The following is a 19184-nucleotide window of genomic DNA, read 5'->3' as shown; positions in this document are numbered from 1 at the left end:
ATCACCCATGTGATGCTGGTTTTAGGTGCATACAGCATGCAAGGGTTCTGAGGTTAAAAGGGCTTCCTCCCTGATTTCAGAAGGCCTGGGAGGCTAAGCAGTATGCCTCTGAGAGGTGAGTGTGTGAAGTTGTGTGAAGCCAAAAGTGCAATGGAGAACCCAGAAGTTTAGAGAAATCAGGAGTGTGGATTGTCTAAGAAAACCTGCAATGGGGAAGCAAAGACAGCCTAAGAGAAAAGCTGTGGGATTGGTAAGCACTAGAAGTGTCATGGAGTGGAGTCACACAAGCTCTTGGGAGCTCACACTTTACCTCAAATCATACACATGTAACTACAGGACTTAAGGTTTGCACTGATGGATTTTGGATTAATTTTGATCCCAATCCTTTGTACTCTCCTGTTTTGGAATTTGGAATAACTTTTGGAATGGGAATGCTTATCTTGTGACTTTGCATGTTGGAAGTGTTTAACTTTGTTTTCATTTGTACAGAGCGATGCAGCTAAGAGTTTGCCTTCCATCTTGGAGAAGACTTGGGACTTGAACTTTTAGCAATGTTGAAATTCTTAGGACTTTGGCAGCTCTTGCAGAAGGGCTTAAATGCCTTTTACACAAAGGAATGTGCCTGAGTCTTTAGGGGCCCAAGGAGAAAATGTTGACAGACTTATTGCTGATTCTTTTTTCTTTCTTTCTTTCTTTCTTTCTTTCTTTCTTTCTTTCTTTCTTTCTTTCTTTCTTTCCTTTCTTTCTTTCTTTCTTTCTTTCTTTCTTTCTTTCTATTTAAAGAGAGAATGAAAGAAAAAAAAGGACATAAAAATACAGTAATTCTTAAGGATTGTTATGCTGTGTTATAATGTTCAAGTTACAAAAGATTAAGAGTAAGCACGCCTTAAAGAAACACACCTAGTTTCTAAATGGACAAGGGCTGGATTGCTATGGTTGATACATTTGTATCAACTTGAGAAGTTTAGAAGTTTAACTGAAAGACTCAAAAAGAAGCCAGGTTCTTTGTAAATATTCTCATCCTGTAGAAAGTAGGACAAGGAGATTTTGTGAGTTCTACATCTGCCTTGGGGGGTGGGGTGGGGATTGGCCTGCATACACTATAAGGTAAGAGAATAGGCTTGTTTTTCCCCTTTTTTCTGCTCTGGCTTCTGCCTTGAAATGTTGCCCCTGTGCCATGCCACCCTGCCTTGGAGCCAGCTGAGCATAGACTGAAATCTCCAAAAACTGTAAGAAATAAATCTTTCCTTCCTTCATGTTGGGAGTCAGGTATTTTGTCTCAACAATGAGAGAAAAGCAACTAAGACAGGGGAAGAATATTTTAATTGGTATTAGAGTAGTGGGGAAAATATGTTTATATCACTAAACTAAACCATAAGGATATAAATTGATGTTGCCTTGCATCTGTAATTTTCCTCCTTGTGTGTGTGTGTGTGTGTGTGTGTGTGTGTGTGTGTGTGTGTTTATTTTGCTGGTGATAGGCAGATGCTCTACTATTGAACCATACTCCCTCCCAGCTTGACACTATTTTTATCTATGATCATTAACTGAGAAAGAAAATATCCTATAATTTTTCTCATAAAGTCAGTTAATCAGAGAATCAAGAATAAAGGCTTCTTTTTATTAAAACATAGCAGTCAAAGTTATTAATAAAAATTACATAGATTTGATATACAATGATACTTAATATTTAGTAAGTTTCTATATGATACAAGATACTCTGGGCACTTACCAAGTATTTTTAAATGTAGCTTTAACAATCATCTTAGGTATACATTACTGTTATCTTCATTTTACACATGAGAAAACTGAAGCATAATGAGTTTTCAGTAACTTGTCTAAAGCCCACATCTAGGAAGTGGCAAAGAACCGAAGTGGAATTGAAAAATTCTATTTCAGGTTGACTGTCTCTGGAATCTTAAGTTTAATCACATCACATGCTTGACTAAGAGTGAACAGTAGGTATATTTTGTATTTTGAGGGCTATAAACCAAGTGTTAAGCCAAAAGAGAAGTGAGATCCTTCTGGGAAGGCTTGATGATAAGATTCAGTAATTATTCATAGATCTTGCCTTCCACAGATAACTTGAGTCCTTAATAAAAACATATAATTTTACAAATATTATTTTAAATATATAATATACAATTTTAAGATATTTTTGTTCTGATAGAGATTAAAGCCAGGGTTTACTGACCTAGAACCCCATCCCCTTTTTAAAATTAAAATTTAAATTTAAAATTTTATTTTTATAACAAAATGTTTTGCTATTTTGCCTGGTATGGCCACAAACTTGCTATCCTTCTGCTCAGGCTACCAAGTACCTAAGATCTAGGAATGTGCCACTACACCCAGCCAATTTTAAATATCATTTAATATGCTTTTTTAAAGTAATTTCTAAAAACACTATTTTGTAAAATATTAAAGCATTGCAGATTAGACAAAACTTCTTTGACTGTAATCTCAAATCTGTTAAATCTACATTATCTTTTACCTGTAGGTTCATCTTAGAATTTTATTAGATTGCCTCTGTGTATGTGTGTGCTTTTATGTGTTTTACATAAATGACATATCTTCTGTGAAGTAATATGGAATTATATAGCTATATAGAATTTTTTACCTGCACAGTACTTATATGCTTTACTTGGAAAATGATTGATATTGTTATATTAGCTTGTTTTTAACATAAATTATATACCATTTTGTGCATGCTCCAGTCTTTAATAAATATATATGGAATATAATATCCTTAAATATACATATATATGCATGTCGTTGTTATACAAATGTTACAAATTGTGTTGCTATAAATATGGGTGCACATATATCACTGTGGAATGATGCTTTCAATTCTTCTGGGAAAATACTCAGAAGCAGGATAGCTGTGTCAAAAGGGACCTCTAATTCTAGCTTTTTGAGAAACCTCAAAATTCATTTCCACATCAGTCTACACTCCTATTAACAGTGGAAAAGAGTGCCTTTTCTCCCACAGCTCCTCCAGCATTTATTATTGTTTGATTTGTTGATGGCAGCCATTCTTTCTAGAGTGAGATGAAATTTCAGTGTTGTTTTAATTTGCCTTTATCTACTGACCAGTGACGCTGAACATTTTTTCAAATATTTATTTTCCATTTGCATTTCCTCATCTGAGAAGTGTGTAATCATACTGGATGCCCATTTTTGGATTGGGTCTTTCAATCTTAGGGGTCTGATATTTTTAATTCTTTGTATTTTCTAGATAGAAGTCGTTTGTCTGAAGGACTGTTGGCTAAGATTTTTTCTCAATTTGTGTGTTTTCTTTTCACTCTGTTGGTCAATTCTTTTGACATGCAAAAAAAAAATTTCTTTTGATACCAAGTGTTGAACTCATGACCTCACATTTACCAGGCAAATGTTTGACCCACTGAGCTAAATCCCAGGCCTACAAAAACTTTTTAATAAGATGAGATCCCAGTTATTAATTCTGGGAAATATTTCTTGTGCGGTTTGAGTTTTGTTCATCAGTACTCTGCCTACACATATATCTTCAGTATTTCCACCTGCTTTGTCTTCCAGCAGATTTGCTGTTTCTGTTTTAGTATTTAGATCTTTAGTACATTTTAATTTTAGTGCATGATGATAGACATGGATCCTGTTTTAGTTTTTGGCATAGGGAGAGTAGGTTTTTCCAGCACCAATTACTAAAGAGACTGTCTTTCTTCCAATGAACATGTTTGGTCTCTCTGTCAAAGACAAGATGGCTGAGTGTTTGTAGTTGTGGCTGTATCTTTTAGCCTATTATATTGATCTTCAGGTCTGTTTTTATTCCAGTACCATGCTGATTTTAACACAGTAGCTTTGTAGTATAATTTCACGTCAGAAATTGTGATGCATCCTGCCTTGCCTTTGTTGCCCACAATTGCCTTTGCTATTCTAAGTCTCTTCTGCTTCCAGATGAATTTATGAATTATTTCTCAGAATCTGTGAGGTATGCTAATGGTATTTTGATTGGAATTGCATTAAATCTATATAATAATTTTGCAAGAATGAAAATTTTAACAATATATGTTCTTCTTATCCATGAACAAATAATGTCTTTCCGTTTTCTGAGGTAGTGTTTAATTACTTTTTTCAGAGTAATATAATTTTCTATGTATAGATCTTTTATTTACCTTATTAGAGTGATTTCTAATTATTTTGTTTTTAGGGTGTGCTATTGTGACGGGTTTGGTTTCCCTTATTTTTCTTTCAGTGAATTTGTTGTTTGTGTACAGGAATGGTATTCATTTCTGAGTGCTGACTTTATATACAGCTACACCCCTACATGGTTTATTACACCTAGAAATCTTTCAGTGGAGTTTTGGGGGGCTCTTCTATGTAAAGTATCAAATCATCTTTGAATAATAATAATAATAATATAACTTTTTCCTTTTCTATCCTTATTCTTTTTATTTATCTCTCTTTAGTTGTTCTAGCTAATATTTTCAGAACTATATTGAATATGAATGGTGATAATGGGCATTCTTGTCATATTCCTGATTTTAGGTTGAAAGTTTTCAGTTTTTGTTCATTTAGTAAGATGTAGGTTGATGATTTATCATATATGACTTATCAGACTAAAGTAAAGACCATATATTCTGATTTTCCATAAGGGTTTTTAAAATCACAAATCAGTGTTGGTTTGTGTCAAAAGCTTTTTCTTCATCTATTGAGATGTTAGTGTGATTCTTGACTTTCACTCTGTTGATATTGTGTTACATTTATTGATTTGCATATGTTGAATCACCCCTGCACTACTGGGATGAATTCTACTTGATTATGGTGTATAATCTTATGATGATTTGCTGAATTATATTTGCAAGTATTTTATTGAGGATCTTTGAATCTATGTGCATTAGGGAGATTGGCCTGTTGTTCTTTTTTTTGGTTTGGTCTTTCTCTGGTTTTGGTATTAGGATAAAATTCACTTCCAGGAATGACTTAAGGATACTTGCTTCCCTTTCAATTTCACTGAAGAGTCTAAAAACTATTGGCACTACGTCTTCCCTAAATTTCTTGTAGAATTCAGCAGTAAATCCATTAGGATTTGGGCTTTTCTTTATCGGTAAGTTCTAATTACATTTTTCAGTTTCATTAACTGAAATTGGGTTATTCAGCAGTTTTACATCTTGATCCAGCTTTAGTAATTCATTTGTTTCTAGGAATCTGTCCATTTATCTTACGTTATTGAACCTATGAGAGTAAAAGATTTTGAAGTACACATTTTTGATCTTCTCTATTTCCACAGGATCTGTTGTGATTTCACCCCTTTCATTTCTTATTGCATGGATTTGAGGTTTTTTTCCCTCTTTTTAATAAAGTTCGCCAGGGGTTTACCAATTTTATTTCCTGAATATCCCTTAGAATCTGATTTATGCATTCTAATTCTGTCTAATAATATTCATTCAAGGTTTTCCATCATTTTCTTGCATTCTTAGTTTTCATTTAATGTACATCTTGAGATACGCTCCACATTTCTTTCATAATTTTTGTCATTTCTTTTTTATCTGAGAGATTATTTTTGAGCTGATTTCCTCTATAGCTTCATGAAGCTGTTTCTTTACCTCAGTTGATATCACTTAAGAAAGTTTAGCTAGGGGGCTGGGGATTTAGCTCAGCGGCATAAGCACCTGCCTTGCAAGCAGGCAGTCATGAGTTCGATCCCTGGTACTGATAAAAAGCAAAAAGCCAAAAAAAAAAAAAAAAAAAAAAAAAAAAAGAAAGTTTAGTTATGTGATTTCCAGTATCTTCTACTTCAGTGTCTCTTGTGTTTGTTCTTCATAGGCTGGAGGACTGAGACTGCATGATGTTCTTTCATTTTTTCATTTTCCTCTGGTACCTGTGTGGTTGGCCAAGCACCTTCTTGATGTATTGCACTGGTATGATAGGCTGGGCAGTGCTATAGTCCTCCTATTCACTCTTAGCTAGCTGAGGTGCATCCCTGAACTATGGCACCAAGGCCTTGCATTGTAATGGGCAGAGCTCAAACCCTCCAAGACCTGTTGTCTAGGCTGGTTGCTTTCAGTTTGACAGCTCTGGAGCTCTGAGCTGGACAGGGCTTGATACCTCTGGAATCTGTGATGCTGGCTGAGTGTTCCCTCAATGGATTGCTCTGGGACCTTGTGCTAGGCAGAGTTTGGATCATCTGGGACTTATGCAGCTAGCAGGAATGCACCCCCAAGAGTATTGCAACAGGGTCTTGTGCTTGGCTGAGCCAAGTTCAGAACCTCTGGGACCAAGCAACTAGCCAGGATGCAACTCTGGAGTACACATGTTCTTTCACATTTATCTGCTGATGAACATAAAGGCTATTTCCAAGATTTAGCTATTATGAATTGTGTAGCTGTTACCATGGGAATGGATGTACCAATACAATATACTCTCTTTAAATCTTTTGGGAAGACAGAAACAATTGGATCAAATGGAATGCCTACTTTTAGTTTTTTTGAGGAATCCCCATATAGTTTTCCATAATGATTATCCAGAATGACGTGATAGCATATGGCAGAAACATCTAACTCAGCAGCACAATATTCAGGGAATGCTTTGGAGTAATAAGTTTCTAAGCTAAGACACAAAAGCTGAATTAAAAGCATAAAAAAGTGTTTGACTAAGATAAATCATATAATAAGGTAATAAGAGAAGAGAGAACAAATAGCACATTGAAAATTGACAGACTGATGGAACTCTGGAATGTGTGCAGCATAGAATATGAGGTAAGGGAGGGCAAGCAGCCAGCTAGAAATTGTAGGAGGGCCTAGGACACACTAGGGGCCATGTTAAAGAGTTCCTTTTGTGTTCCAGTAAAGCAAATAAATAAATAAATAAATATAAAAACAATAAAAATACAAGCCATTAACCTCCTGTACACTTCTTTTTTGGTGCCTCTAGGGCACTATAACTAAAGGCCTTGTATATACTGGGCAAATGCTCTGCTATTGACTCACAGGACAAAATTATTATTTTTTTCTTTTCATCTCCTTTTCTTTGAAATGGGGTTTGTTAGTACATAGTTCAGGCTGGCCTTGAGCTCACTACATAGTCAAAACTGGTCTCAAACTCATAGTAAACTTTCTGTTTCACCCTTTCCACTGCTGATATTACAGGCATGTACCATTACACCAAGCTTAAAATTTTATTATAGCTTAGTATATGAGAAAAAGTTTCTGTGTTTAGTGCAGGTTAGTTTTGAATCACTTTGTACCTTAGGTTGACCTTGAATTTTTAATTCTCCTGCTTTAGTCCCAGGTGCTGGGATAACAGGTGTACTCCACTACAACCAACTCTAATTTGCTTAATACAACTGTGGTGAGTTTTTTTCTTATGACTAGAAATACCAAGAAGGAAGCAAAACTAGTTTTACATTCACTTTCTAGGTATCATTTTTGAAAGTAATAATTATAGTAAATGTGTGAGTTCTAAAAATCCAAATAATTCAAAATGAAATATTGAATCTCACTCTCCCTACCAACCATTTTACTGTACCCTATCCATGGGAAGAAACTGCTAAAAATATTTTGCACTATTTTCAGAAGAAAAAAATATTACATATAAATATTTTGTTTGCTTGTTTATTTTGGGACAGCATGTTGTTATGTAGCCCAGGCTAGCCTTGAACTCACTACATAGTCTAGGATCCCTTCCAACAAATGATTTTGCCCTTTAGCATCTCATGTGCTAGCATTAGCGATGTACACCACCAAAGTCAGCTTCACACTTCATGTCTATATGTGAGTATCCATACACCTGATACTGTAGGGAAGATAAGGAGAATAATATTTTTGAAGTTTCCACAACAAGCTAAACACTGTGTTAAGAATTCACACCATTCCACGGCTATCTTTTTCATCTGCTTCTCCTGATCCTCATCCTTCTTTTATTATGCCTCTCTTTCTTATCTTGCAGTGCAGTGCTGGAATGAATCTCACACATGCTATTGCTGGTTTACGTAGCCTCACAGTTTTCCAACGGAGAAATTATTATTGTTTTCTTTATAGAGTTGAAGAAATAGAAACTCAGAAATGTTAAGTGATTTTCCCACGGTCACATAGCTTAGAAGGAGCCAGCCGGATACAATTTCTGTTCTAATTTCAAACCTTATATTTCTCATATTAAATAAGTCTAACATAAGGATTTCTGAAATAATTTCATCTTTGTAGAAAATATTACTATGCCTTTCTGATGTTCCATTAATGGTTAAGCTTGATATCTTCTACCAAAATTCTCCAAACTTTTATAATGACCTGTTAAACTATATTATATTTTAAACTGAAACCAAGATGTAAGCATATTGTTAAACAATGAGTGTTTATTTTGTATCACCTTTATGAATAAATAAAATAATATAAGATCCTCTAGGCAGACTAAATAGATTATCACCCCCATCTTTTGGTACATAACTCAAGGAATATGTCTTGCAATCAAGAAATATATCTTGCAATCAGAGAATTGTGAAATGTCACTGTTAGAAAATGTTTAAGAAAGGTAATAAGGCTAAATTTGAGACAAAGGTTTAGAGATAACTAAAAGTAAAAGAAGGTATTTGCAGATGACACTCATAGGACCATAGAATTTCAAAGACCCTAGAAATGTGAAAGAGGGAAAACATTGTGACTTTGATATATGGGATGGGAACACATTTGAGGGTTTTGAAGACCAACCTAGGACATTTCAATTTTCTCAGTTGGTTAACAATGGGTAAATAATTAGATATGTATTCTATGGCAGAAAAGAAATATGATAAAAGTCTAACTGTATTTAAAAGCTATTCAGTAACTATATATTTTTTATATTAGTGTCATTAAAGCTATAATTTTAAGCAGATACATTGGATACCCTACAACCAGTTATAATGCCAAGCCATGGACTAATAGTAAGATGATAAATGTGATGGGGGAAAAGTAATGGAAAGGAAATAAAGGGATTAAAGAACTTTTGCACTTAAAACTACAATGAGGGAATTTGGGAATGTAGCACAGTAGTAAAGCATGTGCAGGACACTAGGTTTAATCCCATACAAAATAGTGAGATTCTATTTCATTATCAGTCTGACAAAATATATGAGTCAGCCAAAACTCTTGAATCCTCAAATAAACAAAGAAAAGAACTAGATGTTGTATGTTTCATACTATCATGCCCTAAACTACGTCAAATATGAAACTTAAATATAATCAAACTTATAGGTCTAAGTTCAGAGGCAAAGCAGAAGAAAAATGAATACATAAAATGTCAACTGCAGAAGCCAGTACTTGCTTAGCATGCATGAGGCCCTAAGGTCTATTTCCAGCATCACTAAACAAAAGAATAATCTATATAATATGGAATGTGCTAAATTCTACAAAAGACTTAGATTATTTAAAAAATTAATGAGAAAAGCCAGTTGTAGTTGTGCTGCACATGCTTGTAGTCTCAGTTACTTAGGAGGTAAACCAATGTGTGCAATAGAGTAAGATCTCCTCTGAAGAAATAAATAAATAATGAGAAAGCAAAATCCTAGAAGGCAGACTATGGATTTAAGATTCAAAGTGCATATCAACCACATACAAATGTACCTTTATTTGAATTTGGTTTAATGATTCAAATATAAAAATTGAGAAAATCAGAGATATCTGAGTACTATTTTGTGACACCAGAAAATCAGAATTAAAATATTCTTGTGATCGTGGCACTAAAGGTTATGCTTTTCAAAATTCTAAGTAGACAAAAACTCAGCAAGGATATATCAGAGTTGAATAAAATCTTTGAACCAATGTAAAGTTAGAAGAAAGGGCGTGGCAAAACTGGTGGGGAAAAATAAGTGTGACTAGTCAATTATAAGACCAGAACATTGTCAAGTAATTTCCAATTCTTTGCTTGAGGCAAGAAGGACTTAGAATATGTTTAATTGGCAAGTCATTCTGAAGGAACTACTTGATAACATTTTTGGCATAGCCAGTGAGGAGAGTAAGCTCAGTGTAATACCCATGTGGGCACACTTTTTGTTTCTCTCTAAAATGCTACAAGGCTTCTTTTCTCCTCTCCCTCACTCTATCTTCTACATCAGCAACACAAAGGCTCCTCTGATGGCACTCAGGGAACTATTGATTCTTTTCTAGCCATCATGAATGGGATAAAGAAATGAAGGCTTTTGTTTTCTTTCTAGCTGCTTGCATTCACTGTGTGTCTCACACTTTTGTTTGTTTTGTATTTTGCTACAATTTTGAAATTAGTCTGGTCTCTGTTTACTCTAGTTTGTAAATGACCTTTTCTCACTTTGTGATTTGGTTGGAAGCACTCCTGTGTTACCTTTCCACAAGGCCAGCAGCCATAATGCCTTATCACATGGCCAGGCACCATCTTGTCTTCTCACGTGACTATTTGCATGGGCGTGTATCACTGGCCATGAACATTTTTTCCTCTATCTTTTGCTTTTGTTTGTTTATTAATGACTAGCTTTATAAGTGAAACTTCTGATTTTTAACATTTATTTATTTATTTATTTACTGAAAGTTTTACTTTGTAGTGCAGGCTGGCCTTGAAATCACTATGTAGTCCAGATTGGCGTCAAACTACTGGCAATTCTCTTGCCTTAGCCTCCTAAATGCTGGAATTATAGGCATGCACCATCACACCAAGCTGCCTCTGGTTTTAAAGAGCTTATGGATATGTGGAACCTTTTTGTTTCTTCCCACATAAAAGAAAATCTGTGTACCATACCTTTAAAAACCCAAGTAGCCTTTGCCAATGCAAAACCTTTGAGGGGCTGAGCCAATGTGAGCACATATGATGGGGCAGATATGGGTCCACAGGCAACACTAGAAGCCTTTCTTGGTGAGGCATGATCATCTCACTGTGGCTTTGGGCATAAAACAAGAAGCCTGCCAGGCTGCCACATAAGAGAGCTACCCCACTCTTCTTGTTGGTTGCACTGGAACTCATGACCTTCTTGCACTCTCCCCACTCCCATGGCCCAGAAAACTGGGTTGAGCCACACAAGTAAAACAGCACTAATGGGCCAAAGCCACTCATGCACAGGCACACCAGGCTACTAAGCTTAGCCTACTTAACGGCCAAAGGCACCATGGTGCTGTGTGTCTAGTCAGGCCTGTCCTGAGCTGAAAGCAGCAGGCATGACAGCAACCCTGCAGAAGCAAATGCTCAGATGCTACACTGCACTCTCCCAGGTGACAGCAAAGAACACAAATCGATGCTGGTGCTACAAAAGGCACTAATGCCCACTGTGCACTTAAGTCACTACTGGTGCTTACAGCTTACCAACACTGCTCTCTGCCAGTCCAAGAACCTGCCTGAGGCTATTATCAACATGCTTTTGGACTTCCCTGTTTAAATACAGATAAGTTAAAGACCTATGTCTGATGCCTCAGCAAAAAAGCTTTTAAAAACATTTGAAACCTAATTAAAATAACTGAGTGTATAAAACAGAGACATTTTCCCAACAAAATAAGTACAAGAGATGATTTTACTATATGGTTTCACTCTGGTTACTTCAGGCAGAATCATCAAGGGACTAGAAATACCAGTAAAGCCAGCATGTGGCTTAGAATAAATACAAGTTGGGCATTCAAGAGGTTCAATTGCATTGTTAAAAGAACCGTTTTTGGCTTTGTCTTAACCAGTTATTTGTCTAATACAAGAAAGACCTGGAATATGTTTAATGAGTGAGCCATTTCTAAATGCACTATCAATTACAAATCACGTTAGATAACTATTCACAGTTTTCTAATATCTAGTTATATACATATTTGCAGGGTCCCACAACAACAGAGTACATATTTCAGCAGCAGAACTTTCTTCAAAATACATCACATAGTAGTCAGTTCAGCAACCCAACTAGGTATAGCCCTTATTCCTCTCAGTCATACCCATTGCCTCTTGCCCAGAGTTTTATAGCACAGTTAGCTCTGCTTTCATGTTCCATAGATGGTGGGTATTTTGTTCTATTTGGAAAAATGGTTGTCTTGAGAAAATTAATTTTGAAAATATCAAATCTAGACTATCTTCTCCGTGTTACAGATAAAGTGGGTCCAAGAGAGGCAAAATGACTTCTTCAGGATCACCATAGATCCTTTGGTGGCAAAACCAGAATGCAAAGTTAGGATTTTGAAACACTCTTTCTCTCTGTCATGAATTAACACCACTTGTATTAATGAGAAAATAATAACTTAGATTTACTGCCTTATTAATAACTAAAACAATAACCTTCATTCCCCTTTCCTCTGTACTAGGCACTGTATTAGTTTGTATTTATAATTTTATTTCATTTCCCTTAGCAGCCCTATGAAGTAGTATTATTATCTTCATTTTACCAGAGTGAAAATCAAGGTTTATAAAGACTAAGTTACATTTTTAAGATTGCAGATGCAGTAAAGACTAAAATTTGTGATTTCAATCTAGGATACCATATTGAAATTTTTATGCCCTTAATAATGATGCCATATTTCCAACATGTATTTTGCAAAAAAAGTCTTATATAGGTCCTGGGTCAAATCTTGCCTAGCACTTGTTTATTGTAAATAAATTTTTATTGGAATATAGACATGCCTCATGAGCTACAATTGTGTATTTGAATAGCTATTATATATACAAATGGTATGTTCTGCAAATAAAATATTTATAGAGCAATACTTTACAGAAAATGTTTGTCAACTCCTGTTCTACAGGTATCCACTTAAATTTTTTTTTCAATTGCCCCCTGAGAGAAGGCAGCAGATATGTACCAAGGATTTGCAGGAGAAGCAGGCACAGAGTATCTTCTAGTGAAAATTCTGAACAAATAATACAAGCCTGGTGATTTGACCTAGTTGGTCTCTTGCAGTCTCCACTGTGTTGACTCAAGAACTTCAATAATGAACCTTTCCTTGTTGTCTTCCATGAGTCACAGCAGAGGCCTTATCCCTTCCCCTCCCTATCATAAATGCCTTAGAGCCTGGACTTGGACCTCAAGCTAATGGGTTTGGTCCCCACCTTCCCCCTTTAGCTTCAAGGTTCACATCTGTACCAGGTAGATAATCCTAGGTGCTGTTGTGGCCTGATCCTGGTTCCTTTGACCACTGAGCATTTCTGTGAGAGCTGAGGCCTGTAGCTCCTCCCTTCCCTTTACTGGTGCTTCCACTTTGCTTAGTCTAGGCTTGAGTCAGTGGGACAGTTTCTAAGTGTCTGATCACTTTTTAGAATCTGTATTGGTTTATGACCCAGACTTTGCCCCACCAGCTCAGTCTTCTGGAAGTCCTCTTGCTTGGCCTGTAACAAATGCTTTAATTCCAGGAAAGGAAAATGTGCTTTGACTGCCTGAAGAACAGCACCTGCTCCTAACCAAGATCGCCTCATCACAAAGTAAGGATATCAGGCAGTAGAACTGCCAATGTACCTGCCTCCCTTCCTCTACCGGGATTTGGTAGGTGTACTGTCTTTCCCAAAAAGGCATGAAATATTCAGCTTTATCGCCAAGAATTATGCACTACCTACTCTTTCCTTTATTACTTCATGTCTTTGTCACTTTTTTGTCTTCCACTCTTAATGCCTAGAATGTGCTTTTCTCATGGAGTCCTAGACATATAATTTTACAGAGCTGTGAGAGTCCACATCTAATTGAAAATCTTCATTTTACAAATGGAAAGAGACTCAGGGAAGAGAAAGATTTGAACCAAAGCACATACAGCAGGTGATTACTGACCATGAGAGGGGAGTTGGGGCCTAGGTCACTTAACTCAGGTCAATGATTTTCACTACTTTTTTCTTTTTTTCTTAGTGTAGTTTATGATGCATAAAAATACTACATTTTAAATATCACAACTTAACAATTTTACTTCTCCTCTTGGCTCTCCCATCTCCGCCCCATTCCCAGAGCCCATTCCCATTGGCACAAAATCTACCTCCCTATTTCCTATCAAGGGGCAAGAGGGATGGCCTTTGACTTTAAACAAAGCCAGGCTTCAGTTTCACTGTAAATTGTTAGGACCTATGTTACTTTTTTAAAATTGTTTCAAATACTCCTGAATCTTAGTTTTTCAGGCTATCACTTGCCTTTGCAAATCCAGGCTATCTTCTAATTATATGTGATTTAATTTGATGTAGAATGTTGTTAACATATCCCTGGAGTTTTGCTCTAGGATCTGCTACAAATGACAAAGACAGAGTTAATGTATGTTTAAAAAAATATCTAACAGGTAGTCAGTAATTAAATTCCGTACCTTACTTCCAAAGAAATATCTGTGTTCCTCCATTAAACTGCATAATGTAATAGTGTCATCAGAAAAAGACTATAGAGACCCAGGGCAATTTACCCTTCTTTTAATTCCTAACTGTGTGATCTTGAGTAAGTCACTTTCTCCCTTGGAATCTAGTTTTTCCTCCATTGTATAACATAGAGACCTAGAGTACCTATTTCACAAGATAATTTTGAGAAGCAAATGAGAGAATACATTTATAATAGTTAACATGTTGAGAGGCATAAAGGAAGACAGCTATTTGTTTTACTATTGCTTTACTTCTGTCTATTTTTAAGCAACCATGACCTCAGATAAAGACGGGGATGATAATTGTGTTTCTGAACAAGAAGAAGAAAAGTTCAATAGTTTCTTTATCCAGTAACCCTGTACAGGACCTCTTTCTTTCTTTCTTTCTTTCTTTCTTTCTTTCTTTCTTTCTTTCTTTCTTTCTTTCTTTCTTTTCTAGATATTGGACCCAGGTCTCCTACAACCTAGGCAAATATTCTACCACTGTGCTACATTCCCAGCCTAGCCTATTTCTTAAGACTTAACCTGCAAATTTTGAATAGCCACATTGACAGTGCATTTTCCTCCCAGTTCAGAACGCTGTTGTATCAGGGGTGCAACCCACCCTCTTGTAATCCTCTTTAGATCCTAACCAGGATTTGCAAAACACCCGGATATGGTCAAAGAACCAGCCCAGGTTTTGTACCAAACCGGTCTGCCCGGAAAAAGACATTCCCATATTGATTTTTAGAAAAGAGCTCACTTAGCACTATCCCCTCCTCCTTTCACTCACTCTAGGCCATCCCCCACCCCCAAATCCCTATTTCCACAGCCCACTCTCTCACCCTCTGCTACAAACAAGTCCAAGATTTAATTTTTGAGAAAAGCCTGTAAGCCAGGATACTGAACAGAACTGGCAGGCTCAGGCTAGGGTCTGCAGTTCAGCATCAATGGGCCGCTGGAATGAATATGAAAGTATTTTCTCTATCAAGGTAAGCTTTCTTTCTCTTCACTTTCTGAATGATCTCACCTGCCTTACTATGCAAAAACCCTTATCCGGCTGGGTTTACGGGGAGCTACTGGCAGAGTTAGTGGCTGAGAAGTTGGAGGAAGTTTGGCTGGGGTCCCAGGGAAGTTAGAGAAAAAAAAAATAGGGTCCTTTTGTTTCTCTTTGCAAAATGGCCAGGACCACACTGGCTTTTCTTTTTCTGGAGCAGTTCTAGTGTCACAGAGACTAGTTCATTGTCCTGTGGAAACAACTGGCTCATTTTCTGTCTCTCAGATTGGGGAAGCTTATTGTGGTGATGAACATGAAGACTACATAAATGAAGAGGCTCAAATCCTCAAAATCTATGCTTGTTTTCATATTTCCAGGTCAGATTGAGACAGAGTAAGCCAATATATGATAGCCGAGCAAAGCTAAAATCTGAAGTATCTTTTAATTTTTAGTATCTAAATGACAGGAATCTTTCAATAAACATGAGTTCAAATTTGGTTTTCCCAGTAGCTGGATGCATAATCTGCAGAAAACCCCTTCACCACCCTTATCTCAGTTTCTTATATATAATAAATCTGCGATGTACAAAGGTTTTATTGGTGTGGATATCTGCACTGTCTTCAGATTCTCATTACTGAACATGTATTATATGACAAACAAGCTCTTTGTCAGGGGGTTAAATATCCATTGTTTTGTTTAGGCTTCAAAAGAATCCTGTGAAATAAATATCATCCACATTTTTGGCTAAGGTGAAATAATTTTAGAAGTCATATAGCTGTTACAAGTAAGATACGGGATTTGAATTAAAGTTTTTAACTTTGGGATATTTTGTATTACAGGGTGAAGAAAAAATAACTAGTTAAGAAAGCAGAGAACCAAAAGGTGACTCTTAATGGTTCATTCAATGTTAATCCTAATGAATCTTAATGTTCATTTTGTTTGGAAGGTTGCTAAGAGGTTAGGGATAGAGCCCCAGGAATACTTTAGCATTCATTTTTGATTGAGTGATGTCTTGTCTGGGATAAGCCTGTTCAATACAGGCTAGCCCAATTTAGAAAAGGAAGGGAGAGGGAGAGAAAAGAGCATTGCCACATGAAGGGAACAATTCAAAAATTCTGTGGAAAACACTGATGCAAACTGTCATTGATGATGATAACCAGGTCCAGGTGACATTGGGATAATAGAAAAGTAAGGTAAAAGATAGGGGAGTTTGCCTTAATGGTGGCAAACCTTCTCCCCAGGGTGAAACAAAGGTTCTACATAGTAACTATGTTTTAATTCTTATTACAAGCAGCCAAAAAAGTATTTTGAACTTTTCCTTCCTTTGAATGCCTCTTCTTTCTGCCTTCCATTTTATTTTATTTTATTTTATACTTTGCCGTCTGTGGATTGAACCAAGGCTTATGCTGTGAGTTAGAACTCCAGTTCTTTTATTAAATTATTAAGTTAAAATTACATTATTAAATTCTTATTTTGAGACAAGTCTTGCTAAGCTGATAAGTTACCAAGGCTGGGCATGAATTTATGATCCTTCTGTCTCAGTTTCCCAGAATGCTGAAATTACAGCCATACACTTCTACAACAGATCCCTTTTACTTTTTTTTTTTAAGTACCCCCTTTTTACTTTTTCTCAAGAGTCTTGCTCAGCTTCCCTATGTAAACTTTCATTTTCTGCTTTCCTTTTTCCTCATAATTCTGGCTCTTTTCTGTGGGCTCAGTAGAGAAAAAAAATCCTGTCTCAAATGAAAAACGTACACTAAGATTTCAGTTCTTTCATCTCACTTGATCTTCATACCAAATTAATGAACAACTCAAGGCAGAGATCATCCCCATTTAAGCAATAAGGAAACATGAGCTCTGGAGGTTGAATGATTTGTTCTAGGTCGTATCATAAATACATATGAATCTAGAAATGGAACTTGCTTTTTTTTACATTGTCTGAACTCTTTCTAAATTCTATGAAATTTCTAAGCATTTCTAAAGGAATCTGATGGGCTGTCCTCTTCCGCTCTTAAAGTATATGATAACACCAAATTAAACAATAAGAACCATAACAATAGCAATGACAAATCCTTGTGGAGGAAAGAAAGTCAGTAATTAAAAGGAAGAAAAACTAGTACTAGCAAGTCCCAGATGCCTTGTAAGATCATCTCATTCAAATACAACTTAAAACAGTACTCAAACCTAAGTTTATCTCACTTAAAAGTTCTGGTTCTTTTACATATACTATGTTGCTTCTAAGGACAGAACAATGTCAACTTGAAATGTCTATGTATTTAAAACTCATTTCTATGATTTGATGCATATGTTTCTATACATCAGAACTTCAGAGTTGTACATGTTCCTATCTATGTAATGGTAAAGCTTTGGAGTAGGGTATAGCTCAGTGGTAACATGCTTGCCTAGGGGGCATAAAGGCCTGGGTTCTATTCTTAGCTTTAAAACAATTATTTTTTAAAAAGTTAACACTTTAATTATAGCAGTTTTCATTTATAAATCAATTTTCTTATTTGTATTAACAATAGCCATGTGCTCAAGCATTTTTTTGTGGTATAGGAGACTGAACATAAAGATTTCACACTGTGCTACATCCTCAGATCTTTACATTTTTTATTTTGAGACAGGATCTGTCAGTTCCCTAGGGTGACCTTAAGCTGGCAAGTCCTCCTATCTCAGTCTCCTCAGTAGCTGTGATTGCTGCCTTGCTAATACCACTCAGAGAAGGAAAGTTGGTGCAGGTCCATGTTGCATTCAGACTTACAATGAGCAAAGAACACTCCTTTTCCTTTGAGATTTCCAATGAGTGGCTGCTTCTGCCACCATAAATAGTACTACGTGTACGTACATATGAGTATACCTGTGTTTCATCAGTGATTGTGTGTATTGACATTGTGTGAGAGCTGTAATGATTCTTTTTTTAATACTTTACATTTCTTTTTATTTTTAAATTAATTTTGTAATGATTCTTTATGAACTCTAAATGCTACATTTTTGATACTTTTGTTTATTTTATTAGATTATAATACTTCCATTACTCCCAAAAGGTAAAAATTATACAGTCCAGCTCTATATGCTACATTATTTTAAAAATAGAAAACTGATCTCTAATGAGGTGAATAAACTTGACTAAAGTCACTTTTTTATCTTATGGGAAAAATTAAAACAAAATGTCTTAACAAAATAATAGTAGAATAACAATAGTTAATACATTGAGTATTGTTATCTTTAAAGTCATTTCTCAGAGTATATGATATGGACATAAAAATTTCTCCAAATGATATTAGCACTAAACTTTCTTTTCAATGCACTAAGAGTAACTAGTAGTAAAAATATCTTGTATTTTTTTCCTTTTCCCTTTCTTCCTTACCTTTTTCCCTACCCTAGTTCCTTTTTCTTTTTGAACAATTCATTCTCATTTCACAATATGTATTGTACATTTTGGACCTTATTTACTCTTAATTTCTCATACCAGGGAAACAATATGATGTTTACACAGTGAGTGATTTATTTCTCTTATAAGTATAGTCACGGGTTACATCTATTTACCTATAAAAGTCTCATTTATCCTTCTTTATGGCTCATTTATCCTTCTTTATACTCCATTGTATCTAGAGGTCCCATTTCACACAGATATTCCCCTTCTCGGTATCTTCCTAAAATAATTAAAAACATCATACCTCAGTTATGTGTGTACTCATGGTTATAGTGGAACAATTTGTAATACCTAAATCTTATAGAAAACCAAAGTGCCCATCAATTGAGGAATAGATGAAAAAGATGTGGTCTTTCTATACAGTGAAAATACTCTTTGAACTAGGGACAGAACTCGAACTAGAGGCAAATGGTGAGCTAATACGAACTTAAAACTTTGTTTTGTGTGCCTGAACCCCGGATTTTCACACAGAGCTGTAAACTATACCCTTTTAAAAAAAATTTATAATTTTTTTATTTATTTAAGA

General features: G+C 35.7%; 1 protein-coding gene across 6 annotated transcripts in view; it reads left to right on the top strand.

Annotated features, from left to right (window-relative positions):
* Positions 1-13220: 13220 nt before the first annotated feature.
* Positions 13221-19184, top strand: part of Heph (hephaestin) — a 90140-nt gene continuing 84176 nt past the window's right edge. For 2 of the 6 annotated variants that reach the window (XM_013144529.3, XM_013144526.3), the window contains exon 1: positions 14958-15220. In XM_013144529.3, coding sequence (XP_012999983.1) covers positions 15192-15220 — 29 coding nt within the window. In that variant the 5' untranslated portion in view covers positions 14958-15191. Of the gene's footprint in view, positions 13348-14944; positions 15221-16064; positions 16108-19184 lie in introns of those variants that run through there. The other 4 variants (XM_013144528.3, XM_063245992.1, XM_063245993.1 and 1 more) reach the window with 4 other exon arrangements.

The sequence above is a fragment of the Cavia porcellus genome, unplaced genomic scaffold (genome assembly GCF_034190915.1).
Source record: "Cavia porcellus strain 051 isolate PalLab524CR breed Dunkin Hartley unplaced genomic scaffold, mCavPor4.1 scaffold_3, whole genome shotgun sequence".
Taxonomy (NCBI): Eukaryota; Metazoa; Chordata; class Mammalia; order Rodentia; family Caviidae; genus Cavia; species Cavia porcellus.
This window is presented reverse-complemented; position numbering and strand designations above follow the sequence as displayed.